The sequence below is a fragment of the Astatotilapia calliptera genome, chromosome 17 (genome assembly GCF_900246225.1).
Source record: "Astatotilapia calliptera chromosome 17, fAstCal1.2, whole genome shotgun sequence".
NCBI classification, from domain to species: domain Eukaryota; kingdom Metazoa; phylum Chordata; class Actinopteri; order Cichliformes; family Cichlidae; genus Astatotilapia; species Astatotilapia calliptera.
The window spans coordinates 1,467,241-1,488,358 of NC_039318.1; the positions used below are offsets into that span (position 1 = coordinate 1,467,241).

Below are 21,118 nucleotides of genomic sequence, written 5' to 3' on the forward strand. Positions count from 1 at the left end.
ATAAAAAAATCAGCTCCTGGGATGTCTTGGGGGTCGCCGGCCTTTTTGGTCATTTTTCACAATGATGTTTTTATCGGAGAGCTTTGAGCTTGAAAAGAACCCGAGTACCTCCTTCACGTTGTAGCCACCCTGTAGTCGCCCACTCTCTCTCTCTCTCGTTCTTACCGGCATACACCGGCCAATCAGAAAGCTAGGATCCCCACCACCACCACCCCTCCCCGTCTCTCTCTCTCTCTCTCCCCCCCCCCCCCCCCCTCTCTCTTCTCTTGCACTGCCAGTCCACTGAAAGCGGTCCTCCTCCTCTCCTGTCACACACACACACACACACACACACACACACACACACACACACACACACACACACACACACACACACACACACACACACACACACACCACTCAGTCCAGTCCAAACCCCCAGAAAAGCCGTGCTGAATCCTCACACCGTCTGTCAGCATGGGGAGCGCTTGTTTTTCTCGGGACTTTTGTTTGTTCATCCTCCTCATAAATACTTGCGGGGTGATGGGGAATGCCGGACTGGCAGGTAAGCGCTCCCCTTTCCTCTCTGTCTTGCTTTATTGTCAACCATTAGTACTTTTGTGGTGGCTTCTGTCTTGCCGGCTCCGATGAGGAAATGATGAGTGAAAATATTGTCGCTGGAGACTTTAAAACAATCTTTCAAATATCCCGACGTCTTTAAACTTACCTTTTAACTACAATCGCATTGTGTATTAATACAGCAATGACATTACATGGCACTTGTTTTCATGTGACATAACAGCGCTGTGTTGATGCAAAAACTACACTTCATGGCACTGAAAACTCGCGATTGCGCACTATTTTCGCTCGGTGTGAATTTAACTTGGGCGTTTCATAAAAGCATACTTGATCTATTAAGCTAAGTGACACCACTTTGGCAGGACCTCTGTTTTACATCACCGTTTTCCCTCTGTGCGGCATTTGTGACGCGCAATTTGGTTTAGTGGTCTCCCAGACTTCACCGGAACTTCTGTTTCCTGCGCGCAAAGGTCAGTTTCAGTCGGAAACCACAGCTTGATCTATGGTCTGGGCTCTCGTTTGCTTTGATTTGGAGTGAGAGCGCTGCCTGATTTCAGGATTTTACTCAGGGGGTGAGACGGCGCAAGTCATTTAACGAAACGTAGCATCTCGTCTCCGGCTTTCCAGAGCTGGAGGAGGGGACGAGGAGGGAGGTGTGTGCGTGCGTGCGTGCGTGCGTGTGTGTGTGTGTGTGTGTGTGTGTGCGTGCGTGCGTGCGTGCGTGTGTGTGTGTGTGTGTATGTGTGTGTGTGTGTGTGTAAATGTGGGGTGAGGAGGGTTGGTGAAGGTGACAGGAGGACCGTCAAAAGTCCCAGGAGGAACAGGCAGGCAGCAGGCGCCAATAACGAGCCTGTAGTAGCAGCAGCATATTGTTAAGACTCTCACCTCTGGGAACAGGGTGAGGTTATTGAGACAGCGAACCACGACGCAGGCAGCGCAGACAAACTCCTAAAATGCCCCCTCCAATGATCTAATAAAATAAAACGCTACAACTTGGAGCTGAAACCCTCAGACCACTTTTTAGTTTTCTCTTTCTCACTTCTACACAAATTAGGTCCAAACTTTTTTTCTTTCCATTGGGAAATTATTTATTGGAAAATTCCTTTTAAGGTGTATTCATCGCCTGTAGCTAGCCTACACCTTGGCCTTTTGTATTCTGGTGGAAGCGGAGGACGAGGAAAGCAGCTCTGTGGAGATGGTGAAGGATCTGACAGTAGGATCCAACAAATCTCTGTGTCTGTGTTTGTGAGTCCCCCCCTTGTGTGAATGTGTGTGTGTGTTTATTCCCTCTGTAATAAGCTGGCCCTTTGCCCTTGGATTGAGGCCCAGATGTGACCAGCTCCTCTATCAATAACTTGATCAATTGAAGAGCTGTTAAGCCCTTTGCTCTCTGCATGTCATCTGCAGCTGCACCATGACGGGAGAGCTCTCCTTCACTGTCACACTCTCAAGCAAAACAAAAAGGTAAAATGAACGATTTAAAACAGCAAAAGAGCCAAATTAGTCACATTAAAGCTGAATAAGGCAGCACACATCATTTTATTCAAATCATTTATAGACAGCTGGTCGAACCATGGGTTTAACCTGGAGCTTTACAATCTTTTCTCTCACACTTTGATCCATCGAACAGAATAGTCTGGGTTATAATATCTCAAACTGTTTTCACTTTTCTTATTGTCTAACAAAAGTGTGTCTAATAACACAAATGTCTGACATGATGGACGAGTAATTACTCGTCTTTCATTTGCTTTTATTAATTTGATGGTTCTCACAATATTTTCTCGAGTTCGTGGATACTTGACCTCTATACAATACAAGCTGTGCCAGAATAGAGCCTGAGTACAGTTACCCGGGTTTTTAAGTAGAAGTTTGAGTTACATATGTCCTCAACATTGGTCGGGGCATCTGATTAGGATGCCTGCTGGAGTTTAAGGTGAGCTGTTGGTGAGGAGACCTTGGAGCAGACACAGGATAAGCAGGACAGATCATGTCTCCTGGTTGTCAGGGTAAATGGTAAATGGACTGGTACTTATATAGCATCTTTATAGCACCTTTCTACTCAAGCTGGGCACTCCCTACTACACATTTCATTCACCCAATCATGCACACATATATCCTACATGCACATATATGGATCGCAGGCAACTGTGGACTCTGTCTTTTGCCAAGGACACCTCAACTAGAGGAGCTGGGGATCGATTCACCAGCCTTCCAGTTGGTAGACCACCCACTCTACCGCATGAGCTGCCTCATCAAAGAATGACTTTCAACAAGACCTTAACATAAAATCAGGTTCATCGAGCTGTCCCCAAGCCCAGTCATGAACAGCTCTCCTTCAGCAGCTGAGTCCGGCTATCTGAGACCAACCAGTGGTGCATCTAGGCAGGTTTTTTTTAAATTAGAGGTGTTCAGTTGTTAGCTTTGCACCACTGGTTCCTGAACTCATACAACAAATGACGTTTCCTCTCATGCTGAGCAGGATTACCATTGCAACAACACATCAGGGTAAAACCCCATCCTGGAAGTCACGAGACGAGTATTCCCCTAGAACAGCTCACTGAGCTCGTAGCACCTCTGCACAGACAATCTGGGCCCAGATAAACCAAAGCAATCTTAGTGAGCAGATACATGCAGTTAGATATGAAGTATAAAAAACTAACAGCTGAATCCTGACAGTAATGTATGAGTGAAAATAATGTCATTAAAGTGCTTTTCTACATAGAGAACTTTAATACTTTAATTCATTTTTTCATGATGAAACTTCCACATTGGTAAAATTATAAATGAAGGACTTTCACTTGTTGCAGTTTTAAGTTTTGTTGCTTAGACCAAGAATGGAAAGCATTCCTTAAATGAAGTTCACAGACTGTGTGGAAATGTGGAAGTTGAGTGCTGGAACATTGTTACACTGTTACAGTATTAAATCAGTGTGTTTCATCAGAGTTATCAGTGGGTGCTTGAACCTCAACCTGTTTCCACGCTTGGCCACTCTGTGTTCACGTGACTGGACGACACATCGCACAGAGTAGCTAGTTTCACTCATCAATTCTCTTATTGTTCATATTCAACAGCAGTCACTGCTCGTTTGAGAGAAGAATATGAAGAACCCAAATGTGTCAGTGGGAATATTACTATCAAACTGATGCACACTACGTGTTCATAACAACTGGTTTATATTTAAATAACTTTAGCAATTTATTTCTCAAATGATTTTATTATCTCTGGGCTCTCTGACATGTACTCTGCTACATGTACTGCAGACAGTGCTGAGAACAATACAGTCAGAGCCCCCTGCTGGGCAAACCTTGTAATTAAACAAGCCAAAGCATCCTTTTCTGAATCTGTTCTGTATATATGTGTTGTCACCAAAGGACGCTCCTGTCTCGGTAAAGTGCAGCAATGACCTCTTGCTCATTGCTGCAAGTGTATCCAACACAGGAGCTTCCTGTTTAATAAATGGAAATACCCTTTTTGAATACAAGCACGCTCATCCACACAGGTGTGTACACAGGTGTTCACTGTTCACAGACACAAACTAACACAAACCTGGCTGCTACCTCAAAGTAAATTGTGTGCTGTCGATCCTGCGTGCTGCACAACAACTTTCAATATTTAGTATTTACTGTTATTCACACGTAGCTAGATTAATGCGATGGTGTTGTGTTTATTATGTTGCTCTCTTTTTTTGCTTGTTTTCTTTTTTTTTCTCTCAACAGGTGATCCGGGAGGTTTTTTTCTTTCTCTTTTTAAGTGCCCTTTCTCACTGTCCCTCTTCCCCTCTCTTTTTCTTTCTTTCTTCCTTTCCTGTCCCACAGCCATGTCTGTCCCGTCTGTAACAACTGAAAATAAAATAAATAACAACAACAATGGTCGATCAAATGGACCGATACGGCATGATGATGATCCATTTGATTGATTGATTGATTGGTAATTTATTTCAACATGTGAACAATATACAAGTACACTTAGAAAAGAAAATAAGAGAGAAAAAAAGTAGTATACAAAATACATACAAAAAACCTTCTGATTAATTTACATGTTGAAAGGGAAGAAGTAAACACTTATTTAATCCCACCCCTTTGCCATAAATTATCAGTTAATATTTAGTCAGCTTCCTTACTGATAACATTTGTAATAAAAACAGTGAACAGATTTCTGATATAATATATACTGTAATATCACATCATAATTTTTTTTTTTTTAAAATAGAGACATTCACTTAATTTCAATATTTTCCTTTTCTTTATAGATCGAGAAGATCATATTTTTATAACTCTTTTTGAACAGTTTTATGTTTGGACATTGCTTTAATTCCATATTCAGACTGTTCCACAGTTTCACTCCATGCACAGAAACACAAAAGCTCTTTCTGGTAGTACGTGCCTTCATTGTTTTGAAGTTACAAAAACCCCTTAAATTATAACTTCCTTCTTTCAAAAAAAACATACTCTGAATATTACCTGGCAGTTCTTTATTTTTTGCTTTGAATAGAATTTATGCTGTTTGGAATTTCACTAGATCGCCAATTTTCAATATTTCAGACTGCAAAAATAGTGAGTTTGTATGTTCCCTATAACCTGCATTGTGGATGATTCGAATTGCTTTTTTTTGAAGAGTAAAAAGGGAATGTAATGTGGTTTTATAGTTATTGCTATTTTCATTCTGTCTGGAAATCGACCAGTTTGAAATGATAAATTACAGATGTATGTAAACGGTTTTATAATAGCCTCAATGACTCTCTCAACCACTATCATATCAATATCATGATGATGATTGATAAAGTAAATCTGTCGGGTATCTTTGTTGGCCTTCAGACAACAATTCTGACAGCTAAAGAACCAAACGGGACAGGCAAAACAAACAAACAAACAAACAAACAAACAAACAAACAAACAAACAAACAAACAAACAAACAAACAAACAAACAAACAAACAAACGAACGAACGAACAAACAAACAAACAAACAAACAAACAAACAAACAAACAAACAAACAAAGGAAATACAAAAAACCTTCTGTAATTGTTAAGTTAGCTCACATGTGTAAAGTGATGACATCACATCACAACAATATATCAGTTATCACATGCAACACCGTGGAGTTCATTGATCCAGGGACTCGCGTCTAATTAGGTGCTGATGTTTTGTGTTTGTGCAGATGTAGATGAGTGCGCAGAGGACTCAGACGACTGCCACATCGACGCCCTCTGCCAGAACACAGCCAAATCCTACAACTGCATCTGCAAGCCTGGATACAAGGGAGATGGGAAACAGTGCGAGGGTGAGTGCTACGTTTCCTTCGGTTCATCCCAGTGAAAGCACAATCAGTAATGGCTGGGATTTACGCAGGAATGTACCAGTTGTTATAGAATATGAACGCAAAGCACATCTTCATGTTACTCCTCTTTGAGAGTGAGAGCACATCCAGAAGCAATAGGTTGAGACAAACAGCTTTAAGTCCTTAGTATGCTTTAAACAAGATGCCTGGCAGATCTAGCAATAGCTTGAAACAACCTCTTCATGGAGACGTTGATAGCGTTGGATCACAACCTAAAAACAGACTTTTCTAGCAGTAACACGTCTTTGAAGGAAGAGTAAAACACTTGGTTTGAATAATGGCTGCTATTTGATATCTAAAAGGTGTGGGGGTGGTGGTGCATGGTGGTTTCTAATACTATATGAGCATCTGACAGGCGGTGCTAATTGAACTATGACTCTTATACAAAGGTGTACAATGCAGCCAGTCTGGTGTTTCTCACACAGAGACTCGCTTGGGCAGGTTGTTAGGTTATTAACAGTTCTTCGAGCAAATTTGGTGATTCATTTTACTTTTTTGTTTTCAAGAATGACAATTTTCCATTTTATAATTTTATAACTTTATTTTTAAAGTCAGTTACTGCTAACTGGGTTTCCATTGTGAAAGTGTTTGAGGCTATTCCACTGATTTGTCAAAGACGTTGCCTTGCTGTAAGATGTATAACAGGTTCATTCTACGCTGATCACAGAGGGACTATGACAATGATGACAGTGTACAAACTTTTCTAATAGCACAGCAAATCTTTGAAAGTCTTTGAAAGAAGACTAAAATACTTGGTTGCTTCTGACTTTTTGACTGTTGTATCAGAGTATGCTCTCCTCACATGAAGGATAGGTGATGTTCATCATAATTATTGTGAATTTGCTTAGATGTGAGTGCATGAACTGGGCCTCTGATGCAACCGCAGGATGGACAGCTGTTTCACAACCCCCACACCCCACACCCACAGGGTTCTCCTAATTAACGGAGAGAAAGCGACTTATTGAGGGTGTCGGGGTGAGAAGGGGGCGGCACCCGGCTGTGCGCTCACACCTCCACTCCTGCCTGAAAGCACACCACAGCTGGAGCCACAGCCGACTGCACAGATACACTTTCTCCACCTCTCACCCTCTGTTAGGTCTAGGCTGTCACACATTTATTTAAACGTGCTCACAGGACCACTGTGATCATCTAATCTTTCCCACACTGGTTTAATTTAAGTATATTTCTATTTCCTGTTTTATCGCCTCAGATCTGGTTATAATAAATGACATTTTCAGCTGACTATGAAATAGTCATCATTCCCAACAGCAATGATAATTCACCAATCAGAACTAGAGTCTAGGAACATGACAGGATCGCTGTGGCTGATCTGTAACTCACTGAGTTGGATAGCCACTTTAACTAGATTATGTAAACCAGGTCTAATCAGCTTGTTCAAGCTAAATTGCAGCTTTTTCATTCAGGTCCTCAGTGTGGGAATTTTTCATGGGTTTTCAATAGGCAGTTGTTCTGTAACATCGGTCCAGTCTTTGTGTTTTCAGTTTTCTTTTCTTTTTTAACTTCTCTTGTTAGACGCCTGCTAGCTCTGTGAGCTACTAGCTAGCTAACATTATGTGAAATTCCAGTGAGAAGTGACTGACTGAAAAAAATAATGCATCTAAGGAATGCTATGGAAAAACCCTCTAATCTCTAGTTGGAGAAACTCTTTGTCTTTCTGGCTTTGTGGGGTTTTTCAAACTTCAAATAGAAACTTTAATATTTAGTTCAAATCCAACAGTTCCCAGACAGGATGTGATGCAGTACATATAGAGGAGAATTATTATTAATCCACAAGAGCTAGCTTAACTTTTTAAAATAAAATGCTACAACATCTACTGTCAGTAGAACATCTTCCACTTTTTACAGTGAGTTTAAAGCACAACAACAACAACTTGCCATTTGATCTTTCCATGAACTCTCTTCTCTACTATCAGCATGTGCTCTTATCTCACAATGATGTCATTTTTGGATGAACTGACCCTTTAGACATGCATAATTACTGACTGTGCACACTAATGTCTCAGAATACACGCGGATCTGTCTCTGTTTCTGTTTGCATAGACAGGGTGATTTATTACACTTGACACTCAGTCTTTCTAAACCATGTGTGCTGAATGACAACAGCTTCTCTCTCTCCTCTGAGAGGAGGCTCCAGACTTTTCAAGGTTATGATGCTGTCTGAGCAGATCTGTCCCATCAGCCACAGATACCTTTGAATCAGTGTGAGCATGTTTGTGAAGTGCACTATGGATGGACCTTGAATGTCAGCTAAGACATCACTGTTCACTGTGTACGTGTCATGCACTGTCCTCCCTTTGCCTCATGACTGTACATTCAGGTCTTTTAAACTCTTCACTGGCAATGAAGCAACAGCTCATGACAGAGACGCCAAATGAAGACAGATGGTGGATGGGAGTTGACCCTTGACCCTGGTGATTAGATATGGTCGCTGTAATTGGCCGGCTGTGTTTTCCATCAACAGGCATTACAGCCCACTTTGCTGGCCAGCGCCATTAGTGGCTCTGCTATTCCTGGAAGCACCTGGAAGCAGCAGAGTCTCTGTGCTTGCTCTCCGCAGCTCTAAGGTCATCTCTGTGTCTTTATTATCAGCATCACTCCATATCAGTGGATGATCACTCAGCAGTGTAGTGAAACATTCAGAGGATCATGAAAAACTGTGTCAAAAGAAGTGCTTATAAGAGACATTTTACTCCCCATTTCTTAAAAGTGCATTGACCGAGAAATTTATGATAGCCCAGACTGCTGCTCTCATTTGTCATCTTTCCCAGGTCCAGAGCACCTGTGTTTCAGAGACCTCCAGATGCACTCTTCATGCTTTGTAAATAGACACGTCTTAAGAACCAAATAAACCGTGGCCTGTACTGAAAGTAAGGGCGATGCTGTAGAAGCACTGGCACAAAAGACAGTTATGTGTATAGTGTCAAGTCTGATTTCTGAAGACTTCCATCTTTGCTTTTTGAAACTGGAGGTAATGGTCATGGGGTGGATCTGACCAAATCAAACTAATAAACATCTTAGCACAACGTAAGGAGGATGTGGGGTGATGGAGGGCGTTATGGTGACATCAGCATTGGCAAACATTGGGGGTTATAATGACCAATAAGACTGCATGCAACCACAGTGTCAGTGTTTGCCCAAGTGATTTTATTAGTATGTTTCCTGTGCATAACTACCGTTTTCTGATGTTAACTCCAGTAAACAGATTGAAATATAATTGGCAACTACTGAAATGTTGCTGTGATGCAGGCTTTGTTGTTGCAGAGTGGCTGAGCTCTTTAACACGTCTGCTTTGCTGGTAAACACCTCTCCATTGCATTGAATCACTACAGACAGTAAGTCCAATGTAAAGAAAATTCTGGGTTCCTGAAGTTGTTCATTAGCTGTTATTGCAACACAGCAGTGTGCTGTGTCTGCATCAGGGAGTGCTTTCGTTATCCACTTCATGTCTTGATATACTATAAGACAAAACTGACCTCCTCAGCAAAGTCACCAGCAGCATTTTGTAACTCACAGAAAACACTGAAGAACCTGAAACTTCTAAGCAATGAGTGGAGCTCTCATTCTGTACAGGGGCGTTTTGCTCGCATGGTTTTTCTTGCCCCATTGGAAGGAATCATTCTCCTTTAGCTGAATGAGTGTGAATCATATGCTACTGGCTTTACAGTAGTTTATATATATAATATATAATGCCCTTTGTATCATATATGATAGACCTCTATCTCAGCAACATGATCAATACTTGCCATAATTTCAAAATGTTATGGACAAAACTTTTTTGCCTAAAATTAACGTTGTTAAGAAAAGTTGCCAAAAATGCCCAAAGTATCAAATGTGATATAAAAATATATAATAAATATATATTAAAAATATAATAAATATGTCATACACAACATGATATAGCAAAAAAATGTTTGTGGATCTTGTGGTAAGGGTTAATAAACATCAGAATGTTCTGGATATTTTTTGATGGGTTGGATCTTACAGGGGAGATTTTACACTGATGCACTCTGAACACCAAACGATGGCGTGAGATCGTAGTGAAAGAATTGTGTTTTGTTCCTGTAGCAGAGTTCAAGATGCTTGGAGAACAAATGCCAAGGTACGCTGAAGCTTTTCTGGCAGCATGTGGTAGCCCAGCATGTTTGTCCTTCGTGTCTATAAACTTCATGACAGTTGTGGATCAATGTAAGGGGCCGCGGAGTTCTCCGAGCATTTGCTTGGTATGTCTCTCCTGACAGTGTGGCTCCGCATGGCATCGTCTTTTAAAGTGAACTATCAGCTTTACTTTTCTGGACATAAGTAAGAAGCAACATGTCACATTTGCATTAGATGGTAGAGAACCTTTTTTGTGCTTTCTCTACCATCAAAACACCTGGATGAGGATCTGACATCTGTGCTGCGAACACATCGAGCTTGACCTCACGTCCAAAGTTCTTGAGAACTTTGATGTTTCTTGATAAAAAAACACCTGCAGATATTTTACTGGAAAATTCTTTAGTTTTGAGAAAGTTTGTCAAGCAATAAACAAGTGTCCAAAGAAATCAACAATGTAGACTGATTTGGTTTTTTCACACCAAAACAATTGCAAAATCTTGAAGGTCTGGCTCATATTCAAGGTTGAAAGAGTTTGTATGGTCAAAAGTTCAGCTAAATATTGAAAATCAGTGTCAATACATGTAAAGAAACAACAAAGCCATAGATTATGTTGATGATGACATAACTACAACGCAATTTCGAGGTTCCAGAGGGAGTTGGCCTGTGCAGCTCCATTAGAAACCTCTCACTCTCTTGTGCTTTTGTCATGGCTGGGACTCGAGCTCTGGTGACCACGGGAGATGATCTGTGTGCTCAGTCTACCTTCGCGACATGTTGCACTAGAAATGAGCATTTCCAGGCCATATTTATCTTCACAAGGTTCAAATCCTACACACACGGATGCTCTCTTATTATCTCCTAACTTGAATTCTCCTCCCATCAGTACTGTGCCCCCACTAGAGTGATTGTCTAAAACGAGTGTGCCGACAACGCTCGCCACGGAAGTTTGATATAGTGATTATGAGCGTTGCCCTGTCTGTAGATGCTTCCATTAGCTGATACAGTTAGCTTGTTATGGAAAAATGTGAACTTTTATCCCTATGCTGTAAAATGAAGAGTATGTGGGGCGAGCTGCTCGAGCCTGCGTAACTGCACATGTGCTTGTGTGAGTGTGTGCATATGCAGAACGGGGCCAGAGCCGCAAAATGTAGTAGTATTGTGCACAGGTTTCCCAAGCTGAAACTGAAAACATTCCCGGTGCTTAAAAGCAGGAGCACTGGGAATAAAAGAAACTTGGATTTCATAGTTCAGGGAAGAGAAACTCCACAAGATTAGTGAAGGTATTCCAATTCAAAAGAACCCTCCTAAAATGACAAAGATGCCTGTTATTTCTTTGTTTTATATCATGCACCATTCCTTCATCTTTTATGGAAAGGTTAGCTCCATTTCAGCATGTGATGATCCAGGGAGTGAGTGACCTGGCTGCTGCAGAGCTGTGGGTTGTCTGCAAAGCCACCCTGTGGTTACCCGACACTTGTCACTTACAGGGTAACTGGTTTTTCCCAGTTGCCAGGAGGTTTCTGTTGTACACGTAACAACAGCGCATATTGAGATCTTGGTAAACAATGTGCACATTTGACTATTGGAGTAAGTGACAGCTGCCTTGCATCGTTGCCTGTTTCAAAACCTACACCACCCTGTCACGTACCTTTAGGTTAAGCCTAATTCTAACCACATTCTTCTGCTCTAAGAAATAAATCCCAAAATGACACGAGGAGAAGCTCGACGAACACCCAGAGAAAGAGAGAAAAAGTGCATCTCATGGGAGGAATGGATGATGAGGGAGACAGAGCAGGTGGGAGGGCATGAAGACGAAATGGCAGAGAGATACTAGGCCATTGTCTGCCTGGTGTCTGCACCTCCGTCATCAGTCAGCCTCTCCTCACTGGCTACCTACAGACACACATAGATGATATAACTCAGCTCACACACTCACAGAAATCCATCCCACCCATCGCTGAGTGTGTTGCTGCACCTCCCGCTCTCGCTTGTCTGTCTTTCTGACACTTCCTTGCACACTCTGAGTGGAGCAGGTCAGATTCACCAAGGCTCCAGTTTTATATATAGATAACGAGGCCTTAAGGCAACATCTACAGCCTGCTTCTTGGCAATTAGTAATGCCACTCAGAAAAAGTGCAGAAGGAGGAAAGAAATGCCACACAGACTGTTACCGGCCTTAGCCTTCAGTCCATCTCACTCTATACAGAGTTGAAAGACAAAGCCCCGATGACATAAGCGGTCTTGACTTGGCAACCACACAGCTGCTTTGTGGCTCTGTATCCAACCACAGTCTCAGCCTGAGCGATAGACTGTGACATGTTATGGTTTCCAAACAAAGTACAAACTTTATGTTTCGTTTTCTCTGTCACCCAGACTCATGGATAAGCTCGCATTCATTTTGGGGGATGAAAACCTAAATCAGTATGTAGCGGTAAAGACTTTAGTTGGTTTTAGAGCAGTTGTCAATCAGATGTCCACTAAATACAGCCTCCATATGATATGGTAACTGGTAACTGTTTGGGATGTCGCAGTTTACTACATGATTGCTCGCTATACTGTTGTAATACATTCATGCCTCTTTGTTTTTGGTCCTCACCTGGGAAGTAGAAGTCTAAAAGAAGCTTCAGACTTACAATAAGCAAGCTGTGATAAAACACGTGACACGAACCATAAGTTTGCATATATCACGCTGACTTATCTGCCAGCTACTTGCAAACAAACAATGGAACTGTGTGACGCTAACGGTGACTCTGTGACTTTAAAGGAAAAGTTGTGCCTTTGAAATGTGTGTTTTGTGTTACACAACTTGTACTTGGAAGACAAATGTTTACTTTGAAGATGAAAATGCTCTCGCGTGTTGTGTGAGGTTGTGAAGATTCACTACAACTTGGAGAGTAAATTGTGTTTGTAGAGAAGTGACTGCAGCAGTCTGTGAGTGACCAAAACAATCACATGAGGTTTTTGGGGGCAGCACTCTCGTTGCTGATTTGCTGATTTCCCCAGGCGACAGCCAGACACCACATTATACATTTTTCTCTAGCCATCAGAGGTTGTCAGGCACTAGGCTTGTGTGACCGAGGTTGTGGGTCTGTTTGGCTTCCACTAATGACTGTCTTCACAGGCTTGTTGCTAACTGTACTGTTTGTTTTGGGCCTGGTGGTAAATTCCCTTAAAGTTGTTTTGTTGGTCTGGTTGTGGCCAGCTGTTATTGACATTTGTTTGCCGTATTAGAAGATGTGGAAAATTCCGACACCAGGAGAAACGCCTGTCTTCTGATGAATCCGAGCTATTTTAGAGGAACAAGCTGGGCTCACACAGCACTTATGTAAGTAACACAAAGTACCTACAGAAGTGTGGTATACATAATCCAGGTGGTTTTAATATGATGGCTGAAGAATGTACAGTTACAATAAAAGCACAGGTAAACTTATGGGTTACTATTCTGTAAGCAGTGGTAGTGAGAGCTTCTTTATTTATGTATTTTTCTGGTCCTAAACCTAAAAAAAGATTGGCCTGACAGGAGAGAGCTTTGTCTACCATCCTACTGTTGGAAAGTCCAGGAACCACAACAGAGCCTGCAGTCTGAAAGTGAAGTACCCTGATGGGACCTGATTTTGTATGAAAATAAAATAATTTAAAATGAAATTCTTAATTCAACACAGAGTCAGTTAAAAGAAGCTTATATGGTCACTCCTGTTAAGGTAGTGCTCTTCTGCAGCATTTCTGATAAACTGAAAGCTTTTCAACTGTTCTTTTATCTGAACTCAGCACCAGTGTTGGTCAAGTTACTTGAAAAAAGTAACCAGTAACTAATTACTGATTACTTCCTCAAAAAAGTAATCCCGTTACTTTACTGATTACTTATTTTCAAAAGTAATTAATTACTTAGTTACTTAGTTACTTAGTTACTTTTTAAAAACACGATTTACACCCTGAATAGGTGATAAAGCGATAGATCTTTCAGCCCAATTCTACTTTTTCTACATAATCCATCATACAAAATGTAATCAAATGGAAAAGTCTCTTTTTAAAACTTGTTTTATTAGTTTTAATCTTTTAACTTTATGCATCAAGCAAACATTAAATTATATGCAACATTCTCTGACTTGAATAAATTAGTTTAACATTTAAACCTATTTTCTACACATTCCAGCTCATAAAATAAAATATTTTTTGTGTTTACACTCAGTCTTTCAAATAGATGCAAGTGAAACACAGCAGAAAATAAATAAAGTCAAAGACTCAGCGGTGCTGTTGCTCTATTTTCACCGGTAAAGCAGGACTGCGGTAGGCGGAGGTTTACCCTGGTGCAGGTGTGCAGCGGTCAGTGGAAGAATCCGTGAGTTTCTCTGTGAGTTTCCCATTACGTCGTAGCTACTCGGTGCTTGTTGGAAGTTTAGGGTTTTTTTTCGCTGTAAAAAGAAGTTTTCTTCCCACGCACAACGGACACTAATGTTTTTGTCACTTTTTATGGAATCAAACTCAAAGTAAGGTTAGTACTTCCACGCTTTAAACGCTGCAGCTGATACTCTCTCCGCACTCGATATATGATCCATTGTTGATCTGCACACAGCTGTTGTCACTAACGGCGCACTCGCTTACATCACTGTCATGAGACACTCTTGCAAAAGAATCACGGTTTTAGTAACGCAGTAACGCAGTGTTCCTACGGGAAAGTAACGGTAATCTAATTACCGTTTTTGCAATAGTAATCCCTTACTTTACTCGTTACTTTAAAAAAAGTAATCAGATTACAGTAACGCGTTACAAGTAACGTTACTGCCCATCTCTGCTCAGCACTAAGTTAAAAAGTCTGAGAAATCAGACAGAAATTCTGATTAAGGCCAGGAGGATGCTAGATAAGAACTAAAACTTGTTTGTGACCTTTCTGGTTAGGGTCCACATGACAGCGAGCCAGGCTTTCAACGAGTTAGATCTTTTCCAGGGTCTTTAGCTGATTAATGGGCTGGAGTGAAAGATTGCTGCCACTCCTCCTCCTTGGCCTGGGTTTCAAGGATTCTGACTGTATGACTCGGCGGTGTTGTTTCATTTAAACTAACATATTTATCCTGCTGTAGCCAAGTTTCTGTAGGGCACAGTAACTGAATGTGCGGTTTAATTTTTAAAGTATTTACTAAAAAGAACTGAGAGGAGAGAGACCTAATGTTTAATAGTACACATTTAATTCATTTACTCTTTTTGTGGTTGAGACAGGGCTGGACTGGGACAAAAAATCGCCCCGGGCATTTTGACTAGAGACCGGCCCCCCTGGTATTACAGGAAAAGCCATAAAGCCTTTGAATGAAAACAGACGCTGTGGTGACAGTGATGTACACTGTCTTGTTGGTATATGTATGATTTCTATACATTTTACATCAGATAAAAACTTTGGTTGTAAGATTCAGACAATTATTTTTTAAAAGCAAGATATTTTAAATGAGAATAAGAAAGAAAAGTATTTCTTTGTGCCCCCCTCTCCCTGTTAATGCCCTACCTGGCCCCCTGGCAACACTTTGCTAGATCCGCCCCTGCACAGTTACCAGCTGTCAGCTACCTAAAAAAAGGATCCTGGTGTTATTTGTCTCTCAGAAACAGTTCATAACTTCCCTTCAACTCATTCATGTCACCTAAAAGGTAAACCTGTTTCTCCATCACCTGTTCAGCTCTGATGATTCAGTAAGGACATCTCCTGGTTTCATCTTCATGTTTCCCTCTCACCACATATCCAAACCGACATCATGACCAGCAGCTTTACAGCTGTGGCTCCAGCAAACATCAGCTGATACTAGAAAGTAATATTAAATAAATTCTAACAACAGCTGATCAAGCTTAAACGTGCTGCTGTTGTTTAGCGCGACATCCGCTGGTTTCCTCTTTCTGGCGCAAAGTGGGCGATAAACAAACGAGAGAGAAAAGCCGATCAGCTGATCATTGATCAGTTTCATGATTGAATGAGAGAAGAAGAGGCAGCTGACAGTGTAAAGACACAGAATAAATCCATCTTTTTGTCTTTTTCATTGTAGCAGAAGTCCGGGATAAACTGTATTCCTTTTCAGCTCAACACGAAACGCGTAATATTTTCTCTGAATACGAGACGATTCAGTTTTTTAGGGGACGGTTGGAAACTCTACTAACTAACCTTATGAACAAAATAAAGTTCAACATCATCATAGCACCACCCAGCTGTAGAAACTCCGTCATGCTAGCTAGCACGCAGTACGAGTTATTATAACTGACAGTAAAAACTCAGCACAACGAAAATAAACTCCACCTAAACTTGAAAAAAAAAAAAGGTAAATGGTCTGTATTTGTATAGCGCTTTATTAGTCCCTAAGGACCCCAAAGCACTTTACACGTCCAGTCATCCACCCATTCACACACACATTCACACACTGGTGATGGCAGCTACATTGTAGCCACAGCCACCCTGGGGCGCACTGACAGAGGCGAGGCTTGGTTCATATCTGACCCAGACAGACTGCAGGTCATAACTTCTTACCTGAAGTTCAGTTCACCTGACACTCGGACCGGCGGCCGCCTCGGGGCTCTCCTCCTGCCTCCCCTTCCCTCATCCACCTGCTGGCCTCTGTGGAAGCTCCGTGATGCCACCACCAAACAACGGAGTTATTTTTACACATCGGCCAGCATCTGGCCAATCCACCACGTCTCATTGTTTATACTGTCATAAAAAAAAAAAAAAAAAAATCATCGGCCCATAAAAACGAAAAATCACCATCGGCCCACCGGGCAAATGTCCGGTATGCCCGATGGCCAGTCCAGCTATGGGTTGAGAGTGTTACATCCTTCTTATTTATGGTTAATTCTTTTTATTTTTTTCTTTTAAATTTCTTGCTGTTTGTATTTTTTATTTTGATGGTGTGGGGATTGGAGTTTGAGGGAATCACAGGACGAGAGAAACTGCAGAGACGTGTGTAGAACTGCAACTATTACTTTGTATGCCACAGTGATGGATACACCAATAAGACTGTCTTTAATGTGCTATTGTTCCCTCTATTTAGGACATTTGAAGGTGTGCAGTGCTGTGAAATTAAAATTTCAATGAAACCTAAAGTAGTGAATGTGTTTTGAAAATGTAGGGAGGAGAACCCACAGACTGGGGTGGCTATAGCTCAGGAGCTAAAGCAGGGCATTACAAGGTTACTGATGTTTGGTATGGACACTGGAGCAGCCCGTCTGCATACCAAATATCTTTGGGCATGATACTAATCCCAAGTTGCTCGGGCAATATACTCCCACGCATCCATCTGAGTGTTAGATAGCAAAAGAGGCAAGTTGTGTAAGTGCTTTAAGTGCTCAGAGTAGAAGAGCACTATATAACAACCCGTCCATTTATACATGTTTGTGCTAAAATGTAGGAAGTAAAAATAAAAAGTTATCAGAAAAATGCATTCTGAAGTAAAGTAACCTCTGATTTACCTATTTATTAATTCCTGCCATAAAATAGCATTGGTATTCAGTAAACAGAGCATGTAATTATTCAACTTAGAATCCAGACACTAGAAACCTTCAGAGGCCAGTATCCTACCTGAAAGGAAAGCTGCATCCTCCCCCTTTCTCATTTACTCCCTGTGCCCTTCAGAATATAATTCCAGTGTGGGAGTGGGGGTGTAGGTCCATCAGCAAAGGCGCCTAATTCATTTGATGAGACGTGGAGCATAAACATTTCTCTAGTAATTAGAAAATGCGTGCATGTGAGCGGAAGCAGCAGCCACTGAGTCAGTGTTGGGGCACTGCTGTCAGATGTCAGCAACAGCTCAGGGGCAGGAAGTGGCACTGTTTGAGGCAAAGTAGATCCAGTGAAATGCCTTCCTCCTCCTTCTACACAGCTCCCCACCTCCCTCTAATCTCTCTGTCAAACAAACATATGAGCACTTAACGCTTACGCAATAAGCAGAAGTTCAGAAAAGTTGCCACGAATTAGTTGAATTGTGTGGACTGTTATGCATCCATTGTTTCAAATAGTTTGTTCCAGGAAACATGAGCACAGACTGCTCGTCTCTTTGATGCTTCTTTGTTGAATGTGGCAAACTGAAGGAGCTTGTTTTGAACATATGATTCAGTTGTGTAACTGACAAATGGACTGGCACTTACATCCCACCTTTGAGTGCCAACTGAGCACTCAGAGCTCTCTGCTGCAAGTCTCATTCACTCAATCACACACAATCATACAGTGTGTATCTGTGCCTAAGTGCTTTCTAACAGTTGTACACACACTCACATTCCAATCGACGCATTGGGGGAAATCCGAGTTCTGTGCCCAAGGATGCTTCAACCGAAGGAGTCCGGGCCTGATCCACTGACCTTCTAATTGGCTGGTAATCTGCTCTTCCACCTGAGCCACAGCTGCCCACAGGGAGCAAAAAGTGTCACAAAAGCGACTGTGGCTTGACTTTTGTTTACTTGCACACTTTTCTATTGTTCATTGCTGCTAGCTGGCATTTCTTCATACTGTCTCAGTATGTGTGTTTATTCTATGAACTGTACCACTACCACGATGACAAGCATGGTTCAGCACTAACTCAAACCACACTAATGTGTATATATGATTTTATATTATAGACCAGTTTAAGCATCTTGGTGAAACAGAAAATGACGTTACAGAAGGAAGTGTTTAGGAATCACAGCACACACAGTTATTTTGGCCTTTTATGGATACAGACAGTGCAGATAGACGGGGGAACATATGCAGCAAAGGGCTGCAGGTCAGACTCAAACCTGGGCCTACTGCTGTCCAGCCATACGGCATATGGTCACCTGCTCACCCACTGAGCTAAACCAGCATCCCTGACCGCGTGCAGTCACAGGTGGCCGAGTGCTGACTGCAATAACTGCAGAGTTCCAAGCCTCCTCGGCATTAGCATGGGTTTCTGTGGCTAAGCAAAACAATAAAATAAAAATATAATATATCTGTTAGTTTGGTAAAACAGTTTCTTTGTTTTTTGACTGATGTTCATGGAAAAGCATTTTTTGTGAGACTCTAAATGTGTCAAGACTGTCAAGTTCTGAATTTTTATTGTAAATAGCTGTGCTGGTTTTTCTAAAACGTACGTCTGACATATGCCCCCCATACGATTATAAAGAAAAAGGCTAAACAGTAAAAAGTGAACTTTAACATACATCAGAGAGTACTGAGGAGTTCCTGAGCATCATGCACTCTGAACTTTGCTCAGCATGTATCTGGGGGTAGTGATGTTGCCAGTCATACTTTGGACTCTGTCTTCACTCATGGCGTTACTATTGACCGTGTGAACATAAGTGAAGTTGTTCTCAGTGACCATAAGTCAGTCTCCTTTAATGTTTCCTGTAACTCTTTTTCTGAAGTTTGTCTTTAGCGCAGCCACTTTATCGATAACTGTTTTCTTCTTTTTGATAATGTGGAGCTCCTTGTTAACTTCTTACAAACTATCCAGCTGTCAGTTCCCACTCACTCTGGTTAAATAATCAAACTCACGGCCTTCACTCTTATAATGATGCATGAAAGAGGCTAGATACTTTTATTTCCACAATCGCATAAATTGTCATAAGAATAATCCAAGGATTTATGTGATACTATCAAAGGTGTTTCTTCTACAACTCAACATGCTGTGTTACATGCTGATGACGCTTTTAACACATTTCTTAATCAGTTTGTAAATAAGGTGATGGACTTCCATCCATCCATCCATTCGCTTCCGCTTATCCTCTCCAGGGCGGGGGGCACTGGAGCCTATCCCAGCTGTCATAGGGTGAGAGGCGGGGTACACCCTGGGCAGGTCGCCAGTCTGTCACAGGGCCAAGGTGATGGACTTGAAATCTAAAATGAAACCTTTATCCTTAGACATATTAGCCGTCTGTCCTGTCTGGGACTCGCACCAGCTTTGGTCCTACATTGGCGTCTGATGCAGAGAGTTGTTCTATAATCTATAATCATTCTGCTTGATCTCAGTGCATCCTTTGATGTCTTATTTCCTTCTTACATGCTTCCTTTAGCTAGCATTCTTCAATCTTTTAATGGCATTCCTTATCATTTTAATGCCGATGATATTCAGCTGCATATGTCTTCTAACCCTCATGTCTACGGCCACTGCTTGACTCAGGTTACTAAAGAAACCCAACAATTACCCTTTTTTTTAAAATACCAACAAGACTGAGATTATTGCTCCTCCTGAGTTACAGTCGGGCTCTTGCGTCTTTTTGCAAGACTGCTAAGTCCTGCATTTGAAATCTTGTTATATAAATCCTGTCTTCCTTCTCTCACCCCAACCAATCACAGCAGATGGCCCCGCCCCTCCCTGAGCCTGGTTCTGCTGGAGGTTTCTTCCTGTTAAAAGAGAGTTTTTCCTTCCCACTGTCGCCAAAGTGCTGCTCATAGGGGGTCATATGATTGCTGGGTTTTCTCTGTGTGTGTTATTGTAGGGTCTACATTACAATATAAAGCACCTTGAAATGGCTGTTGTTGTGATTTGTTGCTGTATAAATAAAACTAAATTGAATTGAATTAAATATTTGATTCTTCTCTGCACTTCGACTCACATATAAAATCGTTGTCTCTTGTGTTAATTAGAGCACTAGGCTCCAGATTATCTCAGCTACTGCTTCTTCATTCACAGGCTCAGATTCAGTTAGTTGTTCCCTGTACGAGACTAAAGAGTACAGGGAACAGATCCCTTCTGTCTGCAACACCAAGGCTGTGGAACATTTTACATTTTGCTGACTCTGTAGATTCTTTAAAAAATAGCTGAAAAGTTAATTGTTTAAACAAGCTTAGTGTTGAAAATGTTTATTTATTTATTATTTATGCATTTTAAAACTACCTGTTTATAGTATTATGTCTTATTGTATCCTTTTATTGGCTATTACGGCGCTTGATGCTGTTATTTATTTTACCCACTTGTGTACACTGCTTTGTGAGCGTTTGTAGTGTTTCTTTTAGTAAGCTCAGTTTGGCAGCAGGTACGAGTCCCGGGCTCCCCCACACCTGTCAGCACAGCATCTGCATGTGTAGTTGACTCAAGTTATAATGGTAAGCTAGCATTGTGCATGATGTTCTGCATTATTTGCATCTATTTAACTAGATCGGAAACATAAACTCAACCTTAATTATCAA

General features: G+C 41.4%; 1 protein-coding gene across 2 annotated transcripts in view; it reads left to right on the forward strand.

The window, feature by feature from the left end:
• The first annotated feature begins 379 nt into the window (after positions 1 to 379).
• The window catches only part of scube1 (signal peptide, CUB domain, EGF-like 1), a 120,378-nt gene continuing 99,639 nt past the window's right edge, over positions 380 to 21,118 (forward strand). For both annotated transcript variants that reach the window (XM_026146357.1, XM_026146358.1), the window contains exons 1-2: positions 380 to 544; positions 5,716 to 5,838. In XM_026146357.1, the coding sequence (XP_026002142.1) occupies positions 457 to 544; positions 5,716 to 5,838 (211 nt within the window). In that variant the 5' untranslated portion in view covers positions 380 to 456. The remainder of the gene's footprint in view (positions 545 to 5,715; positions 5,839 to 21,118) is intronic.